General features: G+C 44.9%; 1 protein-coding gene across 1 annotated transcript in view; it reads left to right on the top strand.

Annotated features, from left to right (window-relative positions):
• Positions 1-9,526: 9,526 nt before the first annotated feature.
• Positions 9,527-26,654, top strand: part of glra2 (glycine receptor, alpha 2) — a 32,625-nt gene continuing 15,497 nt past the window's right edge. The window contains exons 1-3 of the mRNA XM_060936732.1: positions 9,527-9,594; positions 10,002-10,126; positions 18,312-18,379. Coding sequence (XP_060792715.1) covers positions 9,527-9,594; positions 10,002-10,126; positions 18,312-18,379 — 261 coding nt within the window. The remainder of the gene's footprint in view (positions 9,595-10,001; positions 10,127-18,311; positions 18,380-26,654) is intronic.

Genomic DNA, 26,654 nt, shown 5'->3' with positions numbered 1-26,654 from the left:
AATGTCAGAAACAGGGAACTGCTTGCTATCAAACTAGCTCTTGAAGAGTGGCAGCATTGGCTCAAAGGGTCCACTCACCCTTTTATTATTCTCACAGACCACAAGAATCTGGAATACCTCAAGAAAGCCAAGAGGCTAAACCCTCACCAGGCCAGGTGTGTTAGGACTTGGACTGTTTTGGCCTCTAGAGGCCGCTGTTATTTCCTTTTCGTGTCATATTTATTTTGGCCTCTAGAGGCCGCCACTGTTCCTGTGTTTTGTGTTTTTTTTTTTGTTAATTGCCTGTTAGTCCTAATTATCTTCACCTGTGTCCTTAATTAGTTTGTGTATTTATACCCCTGAGTTCAGTCCTCTTGTCACGGAGTCTTTGTGCTGTTATGTTTATCTCCAGTTTCCTTTGTACTGTGTTTTGTGGATCTTCTGAGCTTTTGCATTTTTGCCTTTTTCTTTTTGAATTATACTTTTTGTTTTTGTTTTTTTGTTTTGCCCTGGATTGTATATAGTGTACATAGTATAAATAAACCTTTTGTTACTTTTTCTACTTCCGCCTCACGCCTCTGCATTTGAGTCATTCCCCTGGTGGCCTAGTGGGGGTTTGCTGGATCATCACACCAACGAACCAGGTTCGAATCCCAGCAAAACCCTAACAGAAAGACTCCGTCATGACCGACTCAGCAGAGGCTGCTTCAACTGTCTACCTGGCCAACCTTCAGGGAATTATGGCAGCTTTGACACGCTTCGGAGCGACCATGGACGCTCATGGACGTACGCTCACCAGCCAACGTGAGGCCCTTGCTCGCCACGAGGAACTGCTTCAGCAAATTGGGAAAACCCTGGCACAGCTGACATCTCTGCCTGCATCTCCTGCTCCTGATCCAGTTCCTGCTCCTGATCCAGCTCCCACTCCTGCTCCAGTGCCTCCTGCCATGCTGCCTTCTTCACCTCGCGAACCCAGCCTTCCTGCACCACAGAGGTATGACGGCAAGCACAGTGAGTGCCGAGAGTTCCTTACCCAGTGTCAACTCACCTTTGAGCTTCAGCCTACCACCTACACTACGGATCGCCGCAAGATTGCCTTTGTGATCACCTTATTAGCTGGTAAGGCGCGAGCCTGGGCTACTGCTATCTGGCAAAGACAGGGACCTGAGTGCTTTGATTTCCAGCTGTTTTCTGAAGAGATGCTTCGGGTCTTCGATCAGACAGACATCAGTACCGACGCAGCCCGAAAGCTCATGTCCATCCAGCAAGGAGGAAGCGTCGCAGATTACGCCATCTCGTTCCGAACACTCGCAGCAGTAAGTGGATGGAATGAGACTGCCCTGGTGTCAGCCTTCCACCATGGTCTGTCTGACCCCATCAAGGACGGTCTGGCCTCTAGTGGATGCCCAAGTGACCTCGAAACCCTCATCTCACATGCTATTCGTCTGGACAACAGGATGAGAGAACGCCACCAAGCCTTGAGCCCCCCCAGCCTCCCTACCTCTACCTGGAGACCGTCTACCTCCTTCAGTGACTGTCCAGAACCCATGCAAGTGGGTCGTACTCACCTCTCCGCATCTGAGAGGGAGCGCAGAAGGAGGGACAAGTGCTGCATCTACTGTGGCAAGCCTGGTCACTTCCGAGCATCATGTCCCGAACTCTTGGGAAAAGGACCGCCCCGTCCAGCCGAGGGAGGGTTGTGACGGGGCCTACCCTCTCTCCCGGACTCCCTGGCCAAGGAATCTACATCCCGGTCTCCATCTCCTGGGGTGAGTCTGTCCACTCTTGTCAAGCTTTGATAGACTCAGGGGCGGCTGGGAACTTTATGGATATTCACTTCTCCCAAAGCATCAATATATCTACTGCACCTCTTGAAGTCCCTCTGTCTGTGTCTGCCCTCGATGGCCAAGCGTTAGGTGATGGTAGAGTCACTCAAGTTACTTCTCCAGTCTTCCTCCAGTCTCAAGGTCACAAGGAAGAAATATCCCTGCACCTAATTCCTTCACCTGAGTTCCCAGTTATTCTAGGCCTTCCTTGGCTTACTCGCCACAACCCTCGCATAGACTGGGTAACAAGCCAGGTTGTGGAATGGGGCCCTGCATGCCATGCCTCTTGTCTGCTCTCTAGCTCTCCTGTGTCTCCTGCCGAGCCCCCTGATCTCACCGAGTTATCTCAAGTTCCCACAGAGTACTGGGATCTCAAGGAGGTATTCAGCAAGAGCAGGGCCGCCGTTCTTCCTCCGCACCGGGCCTACGACTGTGCCATCGACTTGCTCCCTGGGACTACCCCTCCTCGTGGCAGACTGTTTTCCCTCTCTCAGCCAGAACGCAAGGCCATGGAGGAATACCTCAAAGACGCCCTGGTCTCTGGGTTCATTCGACCCTCCACCTCACCTGCTGGTGCCGGCTTCTTCTTTGTCGGCAAGAAGGATGGGGGGCTTCGACCATGTATTGACTACAGGGGCCTGAACAAGATCACTGTGCGCAACCGATATCCCCTTCCGCTGATGTCCACTGCTTTCGATCTGCTCCAAGGCGCCACCGTCTTCACCAAGTTGGACCTACGGAACGCATACCACCTCATCCGTATCCGACAGGGAGACGAGTGGAAGACTGCCTTTAACACCCCGTCTGGGCACTACGAATACCAGGTGATGCCCTTCGGACTCACCAACGCACCAGCTGTTTTTCAGGCCCTAATCAACGACGTCTTAAGGGACATGATTAACCTGTACGTCTTTGTCTACCTCGATGACATCCTTATCTTTTCCAAGACCGTGCAGGAGCACTGCCACCATGTCCGCCAGGTTCTCCAGAGGCTGCTGCAGAACAATCTGTTCGCCAAGGCCCAGAAATGTGAATTTCATGTTCCCGAGGTCTCCTTTCTGGGATTTATTGTATGGACAGGCCAACTCCAAATGGACCCTGCCAAGACCCTGGCCGTCCGGGACTGGCCTACTCCCAAGTCCGTTAAGGAGGTTCAGCGGTTCTTAGGATTCGCTAACTTCTACCGCAAGTTCATCAGGAACTTCAGTTCTGTGGCAGCACCCATGTCAGACCTCACCAAAGGGACAGGTGGATCTTATGGCTGGTCTCCTCAGGCAGAAAAGGCGTTCAAAGACCTCAAGGCCCGCTTCTGCACGGCACCCATTCTGGTCCTCCCGGACACCTCCCAACCATTCATCGTGGAGGTGGACGCCTCGGACAGTGGTGTCGGCGCGGTACTCTCTCAACGTTCGGAAGGAAAGCTGCACCCCTGCGCTTACTTCTCCCACCGCCTGAGTCCTGCGGAGTCCCGGTACGATGTGGGGGATCGAGAACTGCTAGCGGTCAAACTGGCCCTTGAGGAGTGGAGGCACTGGCTGGAGGGAGTGCAACATCCATTCCTGGTTTGGACTGACCACAAGAACCTGGAGTACCTCCAGCAAGCCAAGAGACTGAACCCTCGACAGGCTAGGTGGGCCCTGTTTTTCAGTCGGTTTGACTTCACCCTCTCGTACCGTCCCGGTTCCAAGAACACCAAACCTGACGCACTGTCCAGGCTGTTCTCTGCCACTAACAGGGAGAATGAAGTCGGGCCTATTATCCCGGTGTCTCGGATTGTGGCCCCTGTCCGCTGGGGTATTGAGGAGGCTGTTCGACGAGCCCAACGCCAGGACCCCGGTCCTGGGACGGGGCCACCGGGCCTCTTGTACGTCCCACATCAAGCCCGGGCCAAGGTTCTCCAGTGGGGTCACTCTTCCCCTCTCACCGCCCACCCGGGAGCTCGGAGGACCCTGGACTTCCTGAAAAGACGCTTCTGGTGGCCTAACATGGAGCAGGAAGTAAGGTCATTTGTCCTGTCCTGTGAGGTTTGCACCAGAACCAAGAACCCACGACAGCATCCCCAGGGTCTCCTGCATCCTCTGACCATTCCCCGGCGTCCCTGGTCCCACGTGGCAGTCGACTTCATCACGGGTCTCCCTGAGTCACAAGGTAACATGGTCATTTTGGTCATTGTTGACAGATTCTCCAAGGCCTGCCGCTTCATACCTCTGTGCAAACTCCCCTCTGCTCTTGAAACAACGAAACTTATATTTAATCATGTCTTCTGAGTCTTTGGTCTTCCACAGGACATCGTCTCAGACCGAGGGCCCCAGTTCTCCTCCCGAGTGTGGCACGGGTTCTGCAAGGTCATCGGAGCCACTGCCAGCCTCTCCTCTGGTTTTCACCCACAGTCCAATGGTCAGACGGAGAGGCTCAACCAGGACCTGGAAACCACCCTGCGTGGCCTGGCTATGGATAACCTGACATCGTGGAGCACCTGGCTGCCATGGGCAGAGTACGCCCACAACACCCTGCAGTCATCGGCCACCAAGCTGTCGCCATTCCAGTGCCAATTCGGGTTCCAGCCACCTCTGTTCCCGGACCAGGAGGAGGACGCGGGGGTGCCCTCGGTCAACCAATATGTGAGACGGTGTCGCAAGACCTGGAGCAAGGTCAGGAAGACCCTCATACAGACCTCCAGAACCAACCAGACTCAGGCCAACCGCCACAGAAGACCTGCACACACTTTCCGCCCTGGGCAGCGGGTTTGGCTGTCCACTAAGGACCTTCCGCTGCGGGTGGAGAACCGCAAGCTTGCTCCTCGCTACATTGGCCCCTTCAAGGTGGTGCGCAGGGTGAACCCTGTCTCCTACCGGCTCCAGTTGCCCCGGACTCTGAGGATCAACCCCACTTTCCATGTTTCCCTGTTGTGGCCTGTACTGATGTCTACGTATGCCCCTGCCCCTAGGAACCCCCCACCCCCCCGCATCTTCCAGGGGCAGACTGTGTTCACTGTGCATCGCCTTCTTGACTCCCGCCGGGTCCGCGGCGGGTTGCAATATCTGGTGGACTGGGAGGGCTATGGTCCTGAGGAGCGCTGCTGGGTTCCTGCTCGGGATGTCCTGGATAAAGAACTGTGTCGGGACTTCCATTCGGCCCATCCGGATCGCCCTGGGAACGTCAGGAGACGCTCCTAGAGGGGGGGGTCCTGTTAGGACTTGGACTGTTTTGGCCTCTAGAGGCCGCTGTTATTTCCTTTTCATGTCATATTTATTTTGGCCTCTAGAGGCTGCCACTGTTCCTGTGTTTTGTGTTTTTTTTTTGTTAATTGCCTGTTAGTCCTAATTATCTTCACCTGTGTCCTTAATTAGTTTGTGTATTTCACAATCCAAGAAGGCTAGATTATTCCCACTTACGTCCTCCTGAGTGAAATTGATGTTGATATCCACTGCATTGATGTGTTTAGAGAAGGCTTCCACTTCATGGGCTTTGATTTTAACCCAGGTGTCATCCACGTATCTGAACCAGTGGCTGGGAGCAACTCCTGAAAAAGTGGTCAAAGCTTTATGTTCCACTTCCTCCATGTAAAGATTGGCCACAATAGGGGACACCGGTGAGCCCATGGCACATCCATGCTTCTGTCTGTAGAAACTTTCATTAAACTGGAAATAAGTGGTAGTCAGGCAGAGGTCAAGCAGGGTGCAAATCTGGTGATTTGTGATGATTTCACAACATGCCAAAGGCAAGGAACGACAGATACGCAAATTCCAAACATTGCTGTCTAAAACCACCTCCTCCAGGAAGACAGAAGTGCTGACTTGGAGGAAGAAATCTGACCAGGCTACACAACCGGACATAGAAGAGAAATGGGTGAAGAACTTATCTGACAGGGTACTCACCCAACCAGAGAAAGATGTTTTATCCAAGGGACTTAACTTTGCAGTTTCACCAGAGCGGATACCAGTGGTAGATCTCATCACAGCCACAGAGTCAGCCATCAGAAACAACAACCTGACCAACACAGAGGCAGAACAACTTAGACTGAAGGTATCAGCTGCTCTGTCCGGTGCAAAAGCACCCCCCTCCAACCTCACCAGCCAAGAAAGGAGGGCTCTTACATTGCTTCAAAGAGACCGGGACATCACCATCCTTCCTGCTGACAAAGGGAGATGCACAGTGGTGCTAAACACAGCGGACTACCACTCAAAGATGTCCAGTCTCCTCAGAGACACAACCACCTATGAAACCTTAAGACGGGACCCCACCAGTTGTTACAAAAAGAAAGTTGTTAGCTGCCTGCAACAACTAGAAAAGGACCAAGCCATCAACCGATCTCTGTACTACAGATTGTACCCCGGGGAAGCCGTTCCTCTCATATACGGACTCCCCAAGATTCACAAGGAAGGAGCTCCACTCAGACCTATCATCAGCAGTATAAACTCTGTCACCTATAACATTGCCAAACACCTAGCCACCATCCTGGCTCCTCTTGTTGGGAATACGCTACATCACGTCAAAAACTCCCAAGATTTTGCTACTAAAGTTGCAGACCTCAAACTAGACTTAGATGAAACCATGGTTTCTTATGATGTCACTTCTCTTTTCACCTGCATTCCCACCACAGAAGCAGTTGAAGCTGTTAGAAAATGACTCCTTCAAGACAACACCTTACTGGATAGAACGAACCTCACCACGGACCAGATTTGCACCCTGCTTGACCTCTGCCTGACTACCACTTATTTCCAGTTTAATGAAAGTTTCTACAGACAGAAGCATGGATGTGCCATGGGCTCACCGGTGTCCCCTATTGTGGCCAATCTTTACATGGAGGAAGTGGAACATAAAGCTTTGACCACTTTTTCAGGAGTTGCTCCCAGCCACTGGTTCAGATACGTGGATGACACCTGGGTTAAAATCAAAGCCCATGAAGTGGAAGCCTTCTCTAAACACATCAATGCAGTGGATATCAACATCAATTTCACTCGGGAGGACGTAAGTGGGAATAATCTAGCCTTCTTGGATTGTGATGTACACATTAGACAAGACAGAAGCCTTAGCATCGAGGTCTACCGGAAACCCACACACACGGACCAGTACCTACTCTTCGATTCTCACCACCCACTGGAACACAAATTGGGGGTCATTAGGACCTTGCAACACAGGGCTCAGAACATCCCTACAACGGTAGAGGGAAAAGAGAAGGAGCAGAATCACATCAGGAAAGCACTTCAGAACTGTGGGTATCCCAACTGGTCTTTCTTCAAGAGCAGGAAAAGGAACATAACGGACAAGGAGGATAACAGGAACAAACGCAAGAACATTGTCATTCCCTACATTTCTGGTCTATCTGAGAAACTCAGGAGGATTTTCTACAAACACAACATTCCGGTACGTTTCAGACCCAGTAACACCCTGAAGCAGAAATTGGTCCACCCTAAGGACAGAATACCCAGACACAAACAGGACAACGTGGTGTATGCATTTCAGTGCAGTGAGCAATGCACGGACTCGTATATTGGTGAAACCAAGCAACCGCTTCACAGGCGTATGGCTCAACACAGGAGAGCCAGTTCCTCAGGCCAGGACTCTGCTGTCTACCTTCATCTTAACAACAAAGGACACTCATTTCAGGATTCCAACGTACGCATTTTAGCCAGAGAGGATCGTTGGTATGAGCGAGGAGTTAAAGAAGCCATTTTTGTCAACCTGGAACGGCCATCACTGAACAGAGGTGGGGGTCTAAGACATAATTTATCAGCCACCTACAATGCAGTCCTTGGCACACTTCCCAGACAACTGAATGCACACCAAAACCCAGCTGTTTTCAGTGGCTCACAGGAGGACAGAGAGAATCAGCATTCCATTGATCACCTTAACGGGCAATCCATTGATCACCCTAACGACTCTCGAGGCCATTCACATTCAGCCCCCAGTGACCCACGCCAACAGGATGACTCAACGACACCTTAGATGAGCTTTTCATCCATGAGATGATAAATACCTGATACTCCCTACCAGTCAGACAGAACTGAAGAAGCCTTTCGGATGAGAGGTGAAACGTCTTCAAGAATTTTCAAGCAAGTCCAGTTGCTCTCTTTTACCACCCATAGTTACTATGACCTGGATGACTGAGAATATTCACAGACATATTCAGTGACTGGGGCTTGCAATTCATCTCTTGCTTCTGGACCTGCTTTATGGAGAGATTAGGGGTAACAGTGAGTCTTACATCAGGCTACTACCGTCAATCCAATGGCCAGGTTGAGAGAGCCAACCAGGAAATCGGCTGCTTCCTGAGAATCTTCTGCATGTGCAACCAGGGGGATTGGGCATGTTTTCTCCCATGGGCTGAGTATGCACAAAACTCCCTCAGACACTCCGCAATACAGTTAACACCATTTCAGTGCATATTCGACTATCAACCACCCTTGTTCCCCTGGGATGATGTGCCAAGCCAAGTACAGGTTGTGGAAGGTTGGTTCGCACGCAGCCAAACAATATGGGAGAAGGTTCACCAATGTCTCAAAACAATCAATGCTTTGAAATGACTGAAATGATTGTTGTATAAGTATAAAGAATTTGCGGACAAACACAGAGGAGATAATCCAGACTTTTCCCTGGGTGACAGAGTATGGGTGGCCACTAGATATCTTAGAGAGCCCAACACCTGCAGAAAGCTCCAGCCACATTACATTGGGCCATTCAAGGTACTGCATCATATTAATGAGGTTTCCTACCACTTAGAACTCCCTCCTCACAGCAGGTTGCCCTCCACATTTCATGTCTCCCACCTGAAACCAGCTATCTTGGGCCCTCTTGCTAAAAACACACCAGTCCAAGAACACCCTGAACACCTTCTAGAGGAGGAACCCTTCTCTACCCTTCTAGAGGTAAATAAGATCCTCAATTTCAGACACAGAAGAGGGCAAGTCGAATACCTGGTAGATTGGAAAGGTTATGGACCAGAAGAACAAAGATGGGTTTCTGCCAGAGACATTCTAGACCCTCTCCTCAGGCAAGAATTCCATGCCCTACATGTATGTGTGTTCTAGTGACCTCTGTGACCTGCAGTTAAAAAAAAAATTCCTTCTTTTATCAGTGGTGGATTTCAGCTCTCCCCACCGGCAGCCTGAGGCAGGGGGAGTGGGGGAATCTATTACCTTCAGTTTTGTGCAGGACTGATGCGATTAGTAAACTCAGAGGAGAAATGTGCAAAAGGTAAAAGATATGCAGCTATATCATCTCTTTGAGTACAGTGTATATTATTTAGTAATTTGTAATTTGTTTGTGTTGTCTCAAATATTTATTCGTTCAACTAGTCATTTATTTATTTTTATTTGTTTGTTTGTTCATTAGAAATGATTGTTTATATATATATATTTGAGTCACCAATCATATTTCAGGAAACAGCTCACGTTTTGTTTTGTTTTCGGCGCTAGTGCGCATGTGCGAAACGCGAAGCTCTCCAAGGTACTGAAATTGCCGCGCGCGTCTCTCTCTCTCTCTCTCTCTCTCAGAGTCCGTTAATCTGTGGAGCTCGCGCTTCCTGTCGCGCTTCCTCTCGGATATTATAAGCCTTATCGTTATTTTTATTTCATGTTGTAGATTTTTTTTATATCTATCTATCTATATTTTCTGTTTTTATTTTTTCCCCTTTTTTTGCGGATGTTGCTTGAAGCAGAACCCGCCGAGCCGCGCGTGGGAGTGCGTGAACGGGTCGCGAGACCGCAACACCGAGCGGAATGTGGTGCGCCTTGCTCCAAGTGCTCACGGCTCTGCTGGCGTGCGCGCTGGAAATGCATCAGCTCAGGTGTGTGTGTGTAAGAAAAGAAAACGCATCTAAAGAGGTTGTATGCACTTGGTGTCTAAAGGCATATTTCTGAGCACATGTCTGCCTCTATATAAACCTCTGTCTATACTACAGGTGCTTTGTGCATTAATTCTGCAGCATCAGTATTCATGTAATAGAGAGGCACTTGTGTAAAAGAAGTGCAACTAAACTGTGTTTAAAAGAAGCTTTTTATTTAACTAAACACATCCAGGGTTGAAGACTGAAATAAAGAATCTTCATCTCATATGTTGATCTTCTTGACATGAAAAGCTATAGATGGGAATAAATAGATGGTTCTGTCCCTGCCATACTGGGTGAATTACTCACCACTGGAGGAAAGCGTGGGAGAGATTTCTGTTTTGCTAATAATTGTGTTATTGCTCCAGGGTAATAGCAGCAAAGGAGAATGACAGGCATGGATCTTCGCTGACTATGTCGCCGTCGGATTTCCTGGACAAACTGATGGGGAAAACATCAGGCTATGACGCAAGGATAAGACCGAACTTCAAAGGTGCACAGGTTTTGCTCTGCCATTTAACATTTCCCTGCACTCTCAGGAATTGTGATAATTTAAGGTACATAATTGGACCTTAAGAAGTTTTAAGAGCTAATTAAAGGTACAGCACATGCACTTTGAAAGAAAGAAACCTTTATTTGTCACATGCACACTTCAAGCACAGTGAAATTCATCCTCTGCATTTAACCCATCTAAAGCAGTGAACACATGCACACACACCCAGAGCAGTGGGCAGCCACACACAGCGCCCAGGGAACAGTCATGGGTCAGGTACCTTGCTCAAGGGCACCTCAGCCCAAGGCTGCCCCACGTCAACCTAACTGCATGTCTTTGGACTGTGGGGGAAACCAGAGCACCTGGAGGAAACCCACACAGACACGGGAAGAACATGCAAACTCCACACAGAAAGGCCCTCGCTGGCCGCTGGGTTCGAACACGGAACCTTCTTGCTGTGAGGCGACTGTGCTAACCACCACACCACCGTGCCGTTTGTTGGGGACATAAAAAATATACTAAACCTTTGGTGGTACCACCAGAATGACAAGGAAATGCACAGTTGTGTACCTTTGTTTTGTGCTTAATTCACCCCCAACTACACTATATGGCCAAAAGTATGTGCACTACTGACCATCACACCCATAATTCTTGGCTCTTCTCCAAACTGTTCCATGTATAGAATGTCTTTCTATGCTGTAGTACAATATTACAGTTTCCCTTCACTGGAACTAAGAGTCCCAAGCGTGTTCCAGCATGGTGATGCCCCTGTCCACAAATCAAGCTCCATGAAGACATCGTGTGTTCAGGTTGGAATGAAGAACTTGAGTGTCCTGCATAGAGCCCTGACTGGACTCAACCTCACTGAACACCTTTGGGATGAACTGGAACTGGAACCTTAACATCCCAACATCAGTGTCTAATCTCAGTCATGCTCTTGTAACTGAATGAACACAAATTTCCACAGCCACACCCCAAAATCTAGTGGAAAGCCTTTCAGAAGCATGGAACTTATAACAGCAAAGGAGGAATAAATCTGGATGGGACATTCAACAACTACATTTAGGCATGGTTTGTCAGGTGTCCACAAACTTTTGGCAATATAGTGTATTTATTATAACATTATTGCCATGAATAAGGTGTGGGTGATGCTTCCATTAGATCCAAAGAAATGTACATGGAAATGGTAAGATCTCCAAGCTTCCTGAGAACAGAACAAGTAGGAGTAGTCATAAAACAGCCAAGTTGATAGGATAATACCAGTCACAAAAGCCAATCAGGGGTCGTGAGTGCTTGTGTTTGTGACAAAAGGACTGGATGTTTATCTTTAAAACTCTTTGCAAGGATATCCCTCCCTTTTAATAATACCTTTCAGTGGTGTACAGGTCTTGGAGAGAGGGATTAAAGCACAAGGTAGACAGCTAACTTTGTGTCTACACACACACACACACACACACACACACACACACGAGCAATTGATATGAGCAATTGCGTGCTCTGATTGGCTACTGTACTAGGATACTACTAGATACTATGACTAGGATATCACTCATATACCAGCTCATATACCGTGAGTAGAGAAAATCAAAAAGGCACATCACATCAAGTTAGATATATCACTTTATCAAGTATTTAAAAGAAACAGAAATAGCGAAAAGAATATAGCTATTTGTCACCCAAATATCTCCTGTTCCACACTCCAGCCCAGTCGGTGGCACCAAGCCACCAAAAACCCTAAAGAAGAAGAAAATGGTGGAGCGTGTTACTGAACCAACCAAGGATGAAATAAAAACTACTAGAAAACAACCCCCCCAAAATACAAATCCATCCATCATCTGTTGCTACTTATCCTGTTCTACAGGGTCACAGGCAAGCTGGAGCCTATCCCAGCTGACTATGGGCAAGAGGAAGGGTACACCCTGGACTACAGGGCTAACACAGAGACAAACAACCATTCATACCTACGGTCAATTTAGAGCCACCAATTAACCTAACCTGCATGTCTTTGGGGGAAACCAGAGCACCCAGAGGAAACCCATGCAGAACAGGCAAACTCCACACAGAAAGGTCCTTGCCAGCTGCTGGGCTTGAACCCAGGACCTTCTTGCTGTGAGGCAATAGTGCTAACCACTACACCACCATGCCGCCATATATAAAAACACACACTCGCTGGGATTGGGAGATGAGTAGATTTTCCTAAATGGGGAAGGCTGTTCACATACCAGTGCAAAGATGTTCCGTGAGATAGAAGTGAATCATGCTCATGTATTGCATTATATTACACAGACATGAGTGTTTTACTGGGAAATACATGACTCTGTATTTTTCATATGAGCGACATCTGGGACATAGAGAACCAAAGCCATGACATAAATCTCTATATGTCACTCGTGAGGAAATTGATTAATTGTTTTGATAAATTTGGGTACTTTTTGTTTGTGAATGTGAATATAATAAAAAGAAAATCACCCACTGCTTTGAAGATATAAAGTTTATCTTCTTGTGTTGAAAAACTGGCATTTTTCTAATGAAATATATCACAGATCTGAGTGACATATTTCCCGATATTTCACTCTGGTGATGTCACTCCCAGTGTTTTCCCGTTGACTAGATGCTTGTTGTCAAAATGGTGAACTGGTTCAAAATTAAAATTCTTTTGATTAACTTGCATATTTTTATGGATCTGTCCATATAAGATAAAGAACATTACATGTTGGCATGAAGAAATGAAGTTTATCTTGTCACGTTGAAAATATTTTAATTTGTTCACTTTGCTCACTTGTGATACAGTGGTGCTTGAAAGTTTGTGAACCCTTTAGAATTTTCTATATTTCTGCATAAATATGACCTAAAACATCATCAGATTTTCACACAAGTCCTAAAAGTAGATAAAGAAAACCCAGTTAAACAAATGAGACAAAAATATTATACTTGGTCATTTATTTATTGAGGAAAATCATCCAATATTACATATCTGTGAGTGGCAAAAGTATGTGAACATTTGCTTTCAGTATCTGGTGTGACCCCCTTGTTCAGCAATAACTGCAACTAAACGTTTCCGGTAACTATTGATCAGTCCTGCACACCGGCTTGGAGGAATTTTAGCCCATTCCTCCATACAGAATAGCTTCAACTCTGGGATGTTGGTGGGTTTCCTCACATGAACTGCTTGCTTCAGGTCCTTCCACAACATTTCCATTGGATTAAGGTCAGGACTTTGACTTGGTCATTTCAAAACATTAACTTTATTCTTCTTTAACCATTCTTTGGTAGAACAACTTGTGTGCTTAGGATCATTGTCTTGCTGCACGACCCACCTTCTCTTGAGATTCAGTTCATGGACAGATGTCCTGACATTTTCCTTTAGAATTCGCTGATATAATTCAGAATTCATTGTTCCATCAATGATGGCAAGCTGTCCCAGCCCAGATGCAGCAAAATAGGCCCAAACCATGATACTACCACCACCATGTTTCACAGATGGGATAAGGTTCTTATGCTGGAATGCAGTGTTTTCCTTTCTCCAAACATAATGCTTCTCATTTAAACCAAAAAGTTCTATTTTGGTCTCATCCATCCACAAAACATTTTTCCAATAGCCTTCTGGCTTGTCCACATGATCTTTTGCAAACTGCAGATGAGCAGCAATGTTCTTTTTGGAGAGCTGTGGCTTTCTCCTTGCAGCCCTGCTATGCACACCATTGTTGTTCAGTGTTCTCCTGATGGCGGACTCATGAAAATTAACATTAGCCAATGTGAGAGAGGCCTTCAGTTGCTTAGAAGTTACCCTGGGGTCCTTTGTGACCTTGCCGACTATTACACGCCTTGCTCTTGGAGTGATCTTTGTTGGTTGACCACTCCTGGGGAGGGTAACAATGGTCTTGAATTTCCTCCATTTGTACACAATCTGTCTGACTGTGGATTGGTGGAGTTCAAACTCTTTAGAGATGGTTTTGTAACCTTTTCCAGCCTGATGAGCATCAACAATGCTTTTTCTGAGGTCCTCAGAAATCTCCTTTGTTCGTGCCATGATATACTTCCAAACATGTGTTGTGAAGATCAGACTTTGATAAATTCCTGTTCTTTAAATAAAACAGGATGCCCACTCACACCTGATTGTCATCTCATTGATTGAAAACACCTGACTAATTTCACCTTCAAATTAACTGCTAATCCTAGAGGTTCACATACTTTTGCCACTCACAGATATGTAATATTGGATCATTTTCCTCAATAAATAAATGACCAAGTATAATTTTTTTTCTCATTTATTTAACTGGGTTCTCTTTATCTACTTTTAGGACTTGTGTGAAAATCTAATGATGTTTTAGGTCATATTTAAGCAGAAATATAGAAAATTCTAAAGGGTTCACAAACTTTCAAGCACCACTGTATATACAGTCACCACTAAAAGATAAACTTTATATCTTCACACAACCATGTAATATCCTTTATATATGTATCATGTCTTACATATATCATGTATATATGTATTACCCACATCAACTCAAATGAAGAGATGGTAATTAGCTGATGAGTTGAACTAGATGTGTTCAGCGTGGAATACTGCACCTTACTAATCTTACTATATCAATTCCACTCAAACAAACCAAATCCAGTTTCAATGTCTCCCTCACTACCATTATGAATTCATCACCTATTAAAATAATTCCACTCCTGTCCTCACTGACCATTCATTCCAGTCCTATCTAATTACCCAGCTAATTCCATCTAATTAACAAATCCCAAGTGAACTCTTCACACAGTCCTACCATAATCCTACCAATCTCAATCATAGTCATGTTAACCAATTGTTATCCTATTCCCATCTTCGTTAACCATTCCTTATCCTGCTCCCACCTTCGGGAACAAGAATCCTTCAAGAATCCTGATTCTATTCCCACTTCTAGATAGAATTCCTTATCCTACTCAAACCTTCATTCACAACTCCCAATCATATTGAATATCCATGAATAATGATCATATTTCCACCTTTAGTAGCCAATCCTTGTCCAGTTCAGACTTTCAGTAACCATTGTCTATCTAATTCCCACTTTCACTTACTAATCCTGACTCCATTCCCATCTTTATTAAATAATCCCTTTCCAATTCCCACCTTCAGTAACCAGGATCTGATCACACTAATACCCAGGGGCGCCGCCAGAAATTTTGGACCCCCCAACTTTGCCCACCCTCGTCACAATTGCACTATTGTCATTATTTGACTTTTGATAGCCCATGGACCTTGAGTTTGTGACTTTGTTATTACATTTTATGTATTAACCAATGGTTGAAACCAATGGTTTAGAACGTGTGAACATTCCACACACGTAACCATGTCAAACACTTGACTGGTGTCCGTTATTAGTGTAATGGGTTTATTTTTTTCCACTTGCCATTGTGTGTAGTGGTGGGGAAATTCTGCGCTGGCCCTTTAAGAGTGCAGGTAGTTATGGGAACGAGGCGCTGGCCTCTTTCAGTTCATTTTGGAAATGTAAGCGCCAATGCCACTGGACGTTTGCAGCCTGTCCTCAGCAGTGTATTTGTGTCTCATTTCTAAAGAATAAAAAGACTGGTGAACAACACAACGTCTGTTACATTAGCAACATTTTAATCTAGCAAACTGTATATGGCGCTCGCTCATTAAAAACTTCAATCCTAAAGCATTTATGGGTTGTATTGCTGCTTACCTCCTTCTCCAAAGGGGGGTTCAGTGGTTTGGTAGGGCGGAGGTCCCCCTGAGGCTGAATCTGTGCATATTTAGGGCACCCCATTAGTTATGAAACTGGTTATTAGCACTAGTTATTAGCACCAGCATAAACAAGATGAAATATTACGTTATCACACAAGTCAGTTCAGTTATTAAAATAGAAAAATGTCACTGTACAAACTGTAAAAGTGTTCTCTTGATAGGCTAATCCAACCACATTCATACTGTTCATTTACCATTCGCTAATATTTTGAACACACGTGAGCGATGGCTACCTTTCTTTGGGAAAAACTGAGTGACCAGTTGCCTGCCTCTCCTGTCCCTCTCAGCTTTCAGCTGCCTTTCTTTACGTTTTTGACAGCCACTCTTCATATTTAGCGATCATAGACTGTACGCACTCCACTGCTGGCTGGCTGGCTGCTGCACCGCGACACAGCAGCAAGTAGCGTTGCACTGATCAGCACACAGATTTAACGCATCACGCTTCTACCAGAACTGGACCGTACCATTTCACAAAAGGGGGAGGGTTAAATGACAATATGTTGAAGAACTCAAGAAATAGACAACCTTGTTCAATTAGCTCATTTTACCAGATGGAATATTACATTGTTGTTATTTCAAAAGTCTTATTAAAATCATTAAAATCATATTATCAGCCCCTTAAAGGGCCCCATGGCAGTGCTGGGCCCCTAGAATTGTTCTCACCTTTCCCCCCCTGGCGGCGCCCATGCTAATACCTACAGTAATTCACACTTGGTGACTTATCTCAATCCCAATCCCAGAATATTCAAACACAATTCCATTCTCTTTCACCAATTCCAATTATAATCTCCCTTTCCTTACCCATTCCTTAAAAAAAGCAAACCCAACCCATCCCACTAATAATATCATAATAAACCAATCTCCATCCATACTAACCACTTCCATTTAATTCCCATTAATCAATCCCATCTTTCTGTCAGGGTGGCACAGTGGTGTAGTGGTTAGCACTGTTGCCTCACAGCGAGAAGGTTCTGGGTTTGAGCCCAGTGGCCAACAGGGGCCTTTCTGTGTGTAGTTTGCATGTTCTCCCTGTTTCTGCATGGGTTTCCTCCAGGTACTTTGGTTTCCCCCACAGTCCAAGTACATGCAGGTTAGGTTAATTGGTGGATCTAAAATTGACCGTAGGTGTGAATGGTTGTCTGTCTCTATGTGTCTGCCCTGCAATGATCTGGCGACTTGTCCAGGGTGTACCCCACCTCTCACCCATAGTTAGCTGGGATAGGCTCCAGCTTGCCTGCGACCCTGCACAGGATAAGCAGTTACGGATTATGGATGGATATTTCTGTCAATGCATTGCATCTCAAACCCAGCACAGCATCATTAAATATAACCTTGTTCAAATGCGTATCTGGCAGTTTTTCTTGCACTATGCGCCGTGCTTACATTGGCTGTGTGCTATTCAAACACTGAAGCACATATTAGTATAGAGTGGTGTGTAATATTCATAAAGCCAGAGCAGGAAAGCAGAGCTCACAAATTCACTTTCATACACAGAGTCTCTGATTTGAAATGGAAGAAACATTTTCGGCAAACTATGAATAGGAGAATAGACAAAAACAATGTGCAGTTTTGTTAACAAATGACGTTCATTGACAAATTAAGCATTGATGTATGGTCTAGCTCATCATACAGTATTGATGGACGGACCTTCCCTCACCCTCTGAAATACTTTTTAGTCAACATCAATTAGGCAGATGACTGTTCACCGATCTGTCTTTTTGGATAATTAAATTTTCCCAACTCAGGTCCCAATGAAAAAGTTTAACTATGAAAGAAAATAAATGTTTATTGACACTTTACAATCAACTGTTGACTTTAAAGGGTTTAACTAACACTTTCGATCCTGTGCACATTTTTAAAGAGCTTTGTTGTGGCCTGTAACTTTTCTTTGGTATGCTACATACACTAAATTTACACGCATCTCTGTCCATCACCACATACAGTACAGTATGTCAACTGTTCAATAACTCTTAACTATTTATTATTCTAAAAATCCACTCGATAGTTACCAATTTGAGGCTAGGTCATTAATAATGTCATCGCGCAACACCAAAATCTTTGGTCACGAGCCACTTCTGAAAGGCACATCAACTGACCATGTGTTTTGACAAGCCACATTACACACATGCTTAAAATGTGAGGGGAAAACCCCCCATAAAATCCCATGTTTATTCTAATGAACAATGAATGAGTGATTTAGTTGTATTCAATATGGAAGGTAAGGCATCATGATTTGCAGCTTTACACACTAATTGGCTCCGAATTTGGACCCATTTTCAGTTAGGATTATGATTCCTCTCAGCCACCTATGAATTCATAATGGTACATTTAACTTATTAGACAAGAGACAAAAAAGAAATAAACATGGCTAGACCGTACTTGATACTAATACCAGTGTTGATTTAGGGTTCATTTCCACTCTGCTTTTCACAGGTCCCCCTGTAAATGTCACCTGCAACATTTTCATCAACAGCTTTGGTTCTGTCACTGAGACCACCATGGTAAGATTACTGTCTTCTTGCATTTACTTCAACTTCTTAAGTAAGATACCGATGGGCAGTTTATTGCCCCTAGTTGCATGTCATCTTGTGAACGTCCACTTCAACAAAATTAACAACTCAAAATCTGAGATCACCATGGTGACTTAGGTATCATCATTAAGCCCTCCTATCATTTGCCATTTTCTTACTTTTTATATATTTTTAAAACTATTCCTAAAAATGTAGCCAAATAGTTTGAATACTCCCGATTGAGCTAGGCTGTTGGTGGATCCTTTAAGGGATGGTTATGTGAATTGACACTTTAATATTGCTCAGGGCTTAGGGCAGTATTAGATCGCTGACTCCTTGCTCCACATGCACATTTGTTCAATTATATTTCTGTTAATAATTCACACAGCAACCAGCGGCCAACTGCTCACTTGCATTTCCAGCAGCCCCTTTGGGCTTGATGTTTTAAGGACTGGGATAAAAACAAATTGATCAACAAAACCCCTCAAGATATCCTGATGGTTACTGAGCATTGTTTTGCTCTTCAGAAAGAAACTTATCTGTTCAAACCCAATCCATGCCCAGTGAATATTCAGAACAAATGAGGCTGATATCAAATCATAATTGTGTTTACAGACATGAGGATTTCTGCATTGAAAAGACGGGCAAAAAATTTTAGACCCAAGAATGAAGAACATTTCTGGAGACCCTAACTATATTTCAGCAAAATCCCTGCATGCCTAAACACTAACAGGTTTTTTTTTTTAATAGCTTGGATTAATTATAATCCCCAACTTAATTTGGAAATGAATTTGGATTACAGAAAGTGTAACAGTAACGTTTTATTTATTTATTTATTTAGCAAATGGCTTTTAAAATTTGAAGTGGTAATTAGCTGTTATAATAAAAAGGTTCAGCTCACACCATATGCTAATGCTATAATGCATAAGGGAATGTTAATGCTATTTGTACTTATACATTTTGCTGAAAGACTGCATATAAAAGAGCCTAAATGATGTGTGACATACGAGACAGCATTCTTCCATAAACAAAGATAATTACGCTGCATGTACACTGAATAACAAATGGCTTGGTGGTGCTTATGGCAAACTCTATAGCACACTTTAAATAATGAGAAAAGAAAAGTGAACTGGAGCAGACTTTACTTTGCGTACTGCCATTTTACATATCCAGAGATGTACAGCATGACAAACATTAAATATTATACATAACTCAAAAGCAATTTAGGCAATTACTTCCAGTAAACCTTGTGCACATCATAAACTGCTTTTATAATGAAAACTCAAAATTGCACAATTTAAGGCAAGACAGTACAGGAAGAAATGGCAATCATTTTCATAGATGACTATAAATTATTTTCATTAAATTACATCTCTTAAAGTGTAGCAATAAATATTTAAATACTTAGCAGAAAAAGATGTTCATTTAACTGTTTTGTGTCCACTCATGACCACTGTGTTAGTCAAAAACAATTCTGCAGAAGGCTTTAAACTCCACCCACTCTGCACACTCATGTCATAATCCCGTGTTATGTGTCATTATTAAATAATTGCTTTTATAAATCTTATAAACTACAATAACTAGTGTAGGGGAAAACTCAGCTTTATTTGTACAGAACTTAGATTAATTGCATCCATAAAATTTTATACTATTATTCATGTCATTGATCAGAAGCTTATCAGAGAAAATGCTGAGTCCTGTTGAATTTTACAACCACGATTCCAAAAAAGTTGGGACAAAGTACAAATTGTAAATAAAAACGGAATGCAATAATTTACAAATATCAAAAACTGATATTGTATTCACAATAGAACATAGACAACATATCAACTGTCGAAAGTGAGACATTTTGAAATTTCATGCCAAATATTGGCTCATTTGAAATTTCATGACAGCATCACATCTCAAAAAAGTTGGGACAGGGGCAATAAGAGGCTGGAAAAGTTAAAGGTACAAAAAAGGAACAGCTGGAGGACCAAATTGCAACTCATTAGGTCAATTGGCAATAGGTCATTAACATGACTGGGTATAAAAAGAGCATCTTGGAGTGGCAGCGGCTCTCAGAAGTAAAGATGGGAAGAGGATCACCAATCCCCCTAATTCTGCGCCAACAAATAGTGGAGCAATATCAGAAAGGAGTTCGACAGTGTGAAACTGCAAAGAGTTTGAACATATCATCATCTACAGTGCATAATATCATTAAAAGACTCAGAGAATCTGGAAGAATCTCTGTGCGTAAGGGTCAAGGCCGGAAAACCATACTGGGTGCCCATGATCTTCGGGCCCTTAGACGGCACTGCATCACATGCAGGCATGCTTCTGTATTGGAAATCACAAAATGGGCTCAGGGATATTTCCAGAGAACATTATCTGTGAACACAATTCACCGTGCCATCCGCCGTTGCCAGCTAAAACTCTATAGTTCAAAGAAGAAGCCGTATCTAAACATGATCCAGAAGTGCAGACATCTTCTCTGGGCCAAGGCTCATTTAAAATGGACTGTGGTAAAGTGGAAAACTGTTCTGTGGTCAGACGAATCAAAATTTGAAGTTCTTTATGGAAATCAGGGATGCCGTGTCATTCGAACTAAAGAGGAGAAGGACGACCCAAGTTGTTATCAGCGCTCAGTTCAGAAACCTGCATCTCTGATGGTATGGGGTTGCATTAGTGCATGTGGCATGGGCAGCTTACACATCTGGAAAGACACCATCAATGCTGAAAGGTATATCCAGGTTCTAGAGCAACATATGCTCCCATCCAGATGATGTCTCTTTCAGGGAAGACCTTGCATTTTCCAACATGACAATGCCAAACCACATACTGAATCAATTACAGCATCATGGCTGCGTAGAAGAAGGGTCCGGGTACTGAACTGGCCAGCCTGCAGTCCAGATCTTTCACCCATAGAAAACATTTGGCGCATCATAAAACGGAAGATACGACAAAAAAGACCTAAGACAGTTGAGCAACTAGAATCCTGCATTAGACAAGAATGGGTTAACATTCCTATCCCTAAACTTGAGCAACTTGTCTCCTCAGTCCCCAGACGTTTACAGACTGTTGTAAAGAGAAAAGGGGATGTCTCACAGTGGTAAACATGGCCTTGTCCCAACTTTTTTGAGATGTGTTGTTGTCCTGAAATTTAAAATCACCTAATTTTTCTCTTTAAATGATACATTTTCTCAGTTTAAACATTTGATATGTCATCTATGTTCTATTCTGAATAAAATATGGAATTTTGAAACTTCCACATCATTGCATTCCGTTTTTATTTACAATTTTTACTTTGTCCCAACTTTTTTGGAATCGGGGTTTTATACCAAAAATAACAATGCTTGGTATTTTTTCAGTTAAATGATTTTCCAATATCATTTCAAGACCAGATTTTTGGCTATAAATAGTACACAAATTTATACACATTTAATGAGATGATTCCTGATTTGCATGAATAAATTCAGAATTTTAGAAAAAGTTTAAATATTAAAAAAAATAAAATACTTGGAACAATTACCCTTTTCACCTCTAGGGTCTTGCCTTAAAGCTACCAAAGTAATTTTAATAAATGCTTTGGATTGGCCAGGTTTACGCTCAGCCATTTCATGCCACTTCTGGTGGACCGAGACACTTTTTACACTTATACAATGCATCAGGAACCAAATCCTTCTCCAAATGGAAGAAGCACATAATCCATGAAAGCCATCTTTAATTATGATAGTGAGAGTAAAATGGTAAAGAACTTATTCATAAAGCAACTGAAAATGTGGAACAACCTGTTGGTGTTTGTATGCAGTAGCATAATGTGCATATTAGTGAATTTCAGTCAGTGTGAGTGGAGATTTGTCTACAAATGTAAACATGTGATTAAAATGTGAGCAGAATACAATGCACATGCATGAAAAGGCCAGGTGTAAACAGGGCCTCAGATTGTTCGAGCCATGGATTTTTTCAGCATTATGGTTGTCATTATGTAAAGTCCTTGTTTGGTCAAATATCACGGTTTATTCCACTGCTAATGTTTGCATTTTGTCATGATCCAGCCTGGAACTCCCAAATCCTGATCTGTGCCTTTGCACTCCACTCCACGTTTTTCCTCCGTTCTCCTGGTGCTGCATTTGCTATCAGTCACTCTATGTAAACACACAAAGGAGAATCACTCAACACAGATAAATACTCACTGTAAGTTTTGTTTGGCTCAGGGTCACGTTCATGCTCTCGATCTGTTCCCCGACTTGGATTGCATTTTTTGAACTACGATTTTGACTGCCGTTTTTGGGACTTGGTGTTGTGACTCTCATTTGGGACTCTTATTTTTTTCTGGCTCTATTTTTCTCCCTGGGATTATTATCATCAGTCAATCTGCCCTTGCACTATTTTCCTGGATTTCCCTGAGTGAGTTGTGGACAGTGCTGCTGCGCCTGCCTCCTGACCGCTCTCCTCACGAGCCCACTCTTCAGGTACACTGCTGTTCATTTTCTATAGTTGCTTATTGGGGCACACGTCCACCCGACCGGCCAGGTCTACCAAACCATCCAGGCTCTCAGGAAGGTCATGAGGCACAATCTCATCCAGGATGGCATGATTTAGCCCATGAAAGAAGGCACTGTACAAGACGCTCGTGTTCCAGCTGCAGCAAGGATCCAGAACTCCATGGCATAATCATGAACAGAGCGGGCACCTTGCTTCAGCCCTATCAGCTGTCTTGCTGCCTCCCTGCCCTTGGGGGAATGGTCAAAAACCTTCTTCATCTCCTCAGAGAACTCCTTGAAACTTGAGCAGCAGGGTGCCCTGGCATCCCAGATAGTTGTTCCCCACTCCTGTGCCTTTCCTGTTAAGAGCGTGATGACATAAGCTACATGGGAGCTCTCAGATTGGAAAGCAGACGCCTGAAGTTCCATGGCTAAGGAGCACTGTGAGAGGAATGAACGGCAAGTATCGGGTGCACCATCATACGGCTGTGGAGCAGGTAGTCGAGGCTCATGGGGGGGATGTAAAGCTGGAGCGGCTGGTTGACTAGTTAGGGCTGGTTCTGGTCAGCCCGTGATCGAAGCCTGAAGGTTCTTCATCTGTGAGGAGAGTCTTTGTAAGGCATCAGCGATTGAGGACGTGCCCTGGTGAACAGCTATAATCTCTTGTTGATGAGATTCAAGAACAGAGCCCTGCTTAGCCAATGCAGATTTAAGTGCATCGTAGTCTGCTGGATCCATGGTGTATGACCCAGAGACCACAGAAACAGAGAAGGGATCAGAGATGGAGCTAAAGGGCCGAAACCAGGACCGTCACCCATCCATCGGAGGGTGCCACATCCATTGAATCGGAACCCATACAATTAGGCAGAACCCGGGTAACCCCAGAGGAAATAAGACGCCATCAAGAAACTAGTTCCTGTTTTTATTGTGGACAGTCTGGACATTTCATCTCCCACTGCCCAGTAAAAGGCTCTGCCCACCAGTAGATTTGGGGATACAGGTGGGCATCTCTACACACACTTCCCCCACTGTTAGGTCAACATTGACCATTGAGATTTTGTTCCAGAACAAGGTCCAGTCTGTTCAAACCCTCATTGATTCCAGTGCGGACCAGAGCTTCATCAGGACTTCCTGGGCAGAAGAATTGGGCATCCCCTTGTGTCAGCTAGATGGCCCTCTTGTGACCAGAGCCCTGAATGGGACTGAACTCAGCCCCATTTCCTGTGTCTCTGACCCTGTTACTTTGAAGGTTTTTGGTAATCACGTCAAATCAATTTTGTTCTACACCATGAATGACTCCCTTGAATTTATTGTCCTTGGCCTCCCTTGGTTACACCTCCACAACCCCCACATTAACTGGAGTGATGGGACCATTCTCTCTTGGAGTACTTGCTGCCTGGCCTTTTGCCTATCTTCTGCTCAGACTCCTCTGGCCCCTCTTGCCACCAGCCCTGATGAGACTGTTGATCTTTCTAATGTGCCCCCTGAATATCTGGACCTTTGTTCGGTATTCAGTAAGCCTCGTGCCACCTCTCTTCCTCCACACTGACCCTACAATTGCTCCATAGAGCTGTTACCTGGAACCACATCTCCCAAGGTTGTATCTACTCTCTTTCCCCCCTGGAGTGGGAGGCCATGGACAAATACATGTCAGAGTCTCTAGCAGCTGGCATCATTCAGCCGTCATACTTTCCTGCTGAAGCAGGATTCTTCTTTGTGGAAAAGAAAGACAAGTCCCTCAGGCCCTGCATTGATTATTGGGGACTCAATGCTATCACCATCAGGAATTGCTATCTACTACCACTCATGTCCACTGCCTCTGAATTACTTCAGGGGGCTCAGTTTTTTACCAAGCTGGACCTCCACAATGCTTACCACCTAGTATGGATAAGAGAAGGAGATGAATGGAAGATGGTGCTGCACACTCCTACAGGCCACTACGAACATCTGGTTATTCTGTTTGGACTCACTAACACCTCCTCTGTCTTTCAAGCCCTAATCAACAATGTTTTACAAGATTTCATTAACCAATTCATCTTTGTTTATCTTGATGATATCCTCATCTTCTCCCCCACACTGGAGATCCATTGGTCCCATGTCAGACAGGTCCTGCAGCGACTCCTAGAGAACCAACTCTTTGCCAAAGCAGAAAAGTGCAAGTTTCATGAATGCACTGTGTCCTTCTTGGGCTTTGTGATTTCTCCTGGTGTGGTCCAAATGGACCCTGAAAAGGTCAAGACGGTCTGTGAGTGGCCTGTGCCTTCTTCCCGTAAGGAACTGCAGTGCTTTTTGGGGTTCACTAACTTCTATCGAAGGTCTATCAAGAACTTTTGCACCATCGCCAGTCCTCTGACCGAACTCACATCTTCCAAGCATCCCTTCTTTTGGACTGACCATGCTGAGAGAGCCTTCTCTTCTCTTAAGAACAGATTCACCACAGCACCAGTTCTCATCATCCGAGACCTCGCCATTCAGTTCATTCTCTAAGTGGATGCCTCTGACACTGGCGTCAGGGCTGTCCTGTCCCAGAGGTCAGCCAAAGATAACAAGGTGCACCCCTGCACATTCTTTTCTCATCGCATGACCCCAGTGGAATGCAACTATGGCATTGCAGCTCAAGAACTGATAGCTATCAAGCCAGCCCTGGAGGAGTGGAGGCACTGGTTGGAGAGGACTGAGATTCCATTCATCATTTGGAGAGACCATCGAGTACCTCAGGTCTGCCAAACATCTCAATGCACATCAAGCCAGATGGTTACTGTTTTTCTCCCACTTCAACTTTGTGCTCTCAATTAGAGCAGTCTATAAAAACATCAAGCCAGATGCTCTTTCCAGGCAGTTTTCTCTGGACTCTCAGCAAGACACCACCAAGCCCATCCTCTCTGCCCATTGTCTCGTGGCCACCACCTGACTCAACATAGGAGATGCTGTCCAAAACACCCTGTCCAGCGATCCAGGAACAGACAATGGTCCACCCAACTGTTTGTATGTGCCCCCTTGCGTGTGCTCCCAAATGCTTCAGTGGGGGCACAGCTCCCTCCTCGCCTGTCACCCTGGGGCAGCCCAGACCCTTGCCATCCTCAGGCAATGCTTCTGGTGGCTGAGCATGCAGTGAGACATTAGGACCTTTGTGGCAGCCTGTAACATCTGCTCCAGGAACAAGACTAGCAACCAACCTGTTGCCAGACTATTAAGACCCCTACCTGTACTTCACCATCCTTGGTCCCACATTGCGGTGGATTTTGTCACTGACCTCCCCAGCTCCAAGGGTAATACTTGCATCATGATGATTCTTAATCACTTCTCTAAGGCGACTCACTTCGTTCCCCTCCCTAAACTGCCTTCAGCTAAAGAGATGGCAGAACTGTTTATCTATCATGTGTTCCAGATTCATGGTCTGCCTACTAACATTGTGTCTGACAGAGGCTCCCAGTTCTCTGCTTACTTCTGGAAAGAGTTCTGCAAGCTCACTGGGGCCACTCCCAGCTTCTCCTCAGGTTACCACCTCCAGACTAATGGGCAGACAGAGTGTACCAATCAGAAGCTGGAGGTTGCACTACGATGCTTTATGTCCAGTGATTCTTCTTCCTGGAGCCAGGAGCTCCTTTGGAATGAATACACCCACAACAGCCTTCCCTCATCATCCACCAGGCTAACTCCCTTCCACTGTTGCTTCAGTTACCACCACCCTCTTTTTCCTGAACAGAAGGAGGAGTCATCTGTTCCTTCAGCCCAAGCCTTTGTCTGATGCTGCCACAGAGTTTGGGTGCATGCCAGATGTCACCTATTATGCGTCAATC

Source organism: Neoarius graeffei, chromosome 13, assembly GCF_027579695.1.
Source record: "Neoarius graeffei isolate fNeoGra1 chromosome 13, fNeoGra1.pri, whole genome shotgun sequence".
Lineage (NCBI taxonomy): Eukaryota > Metazoa > Chordata > Actinopteri > Siluriformes > Ariidae > Neoarius > Neoarius graeffei.
This window is presented reverse-complemented; position numbering and strand designations above follow the sequence as displayed.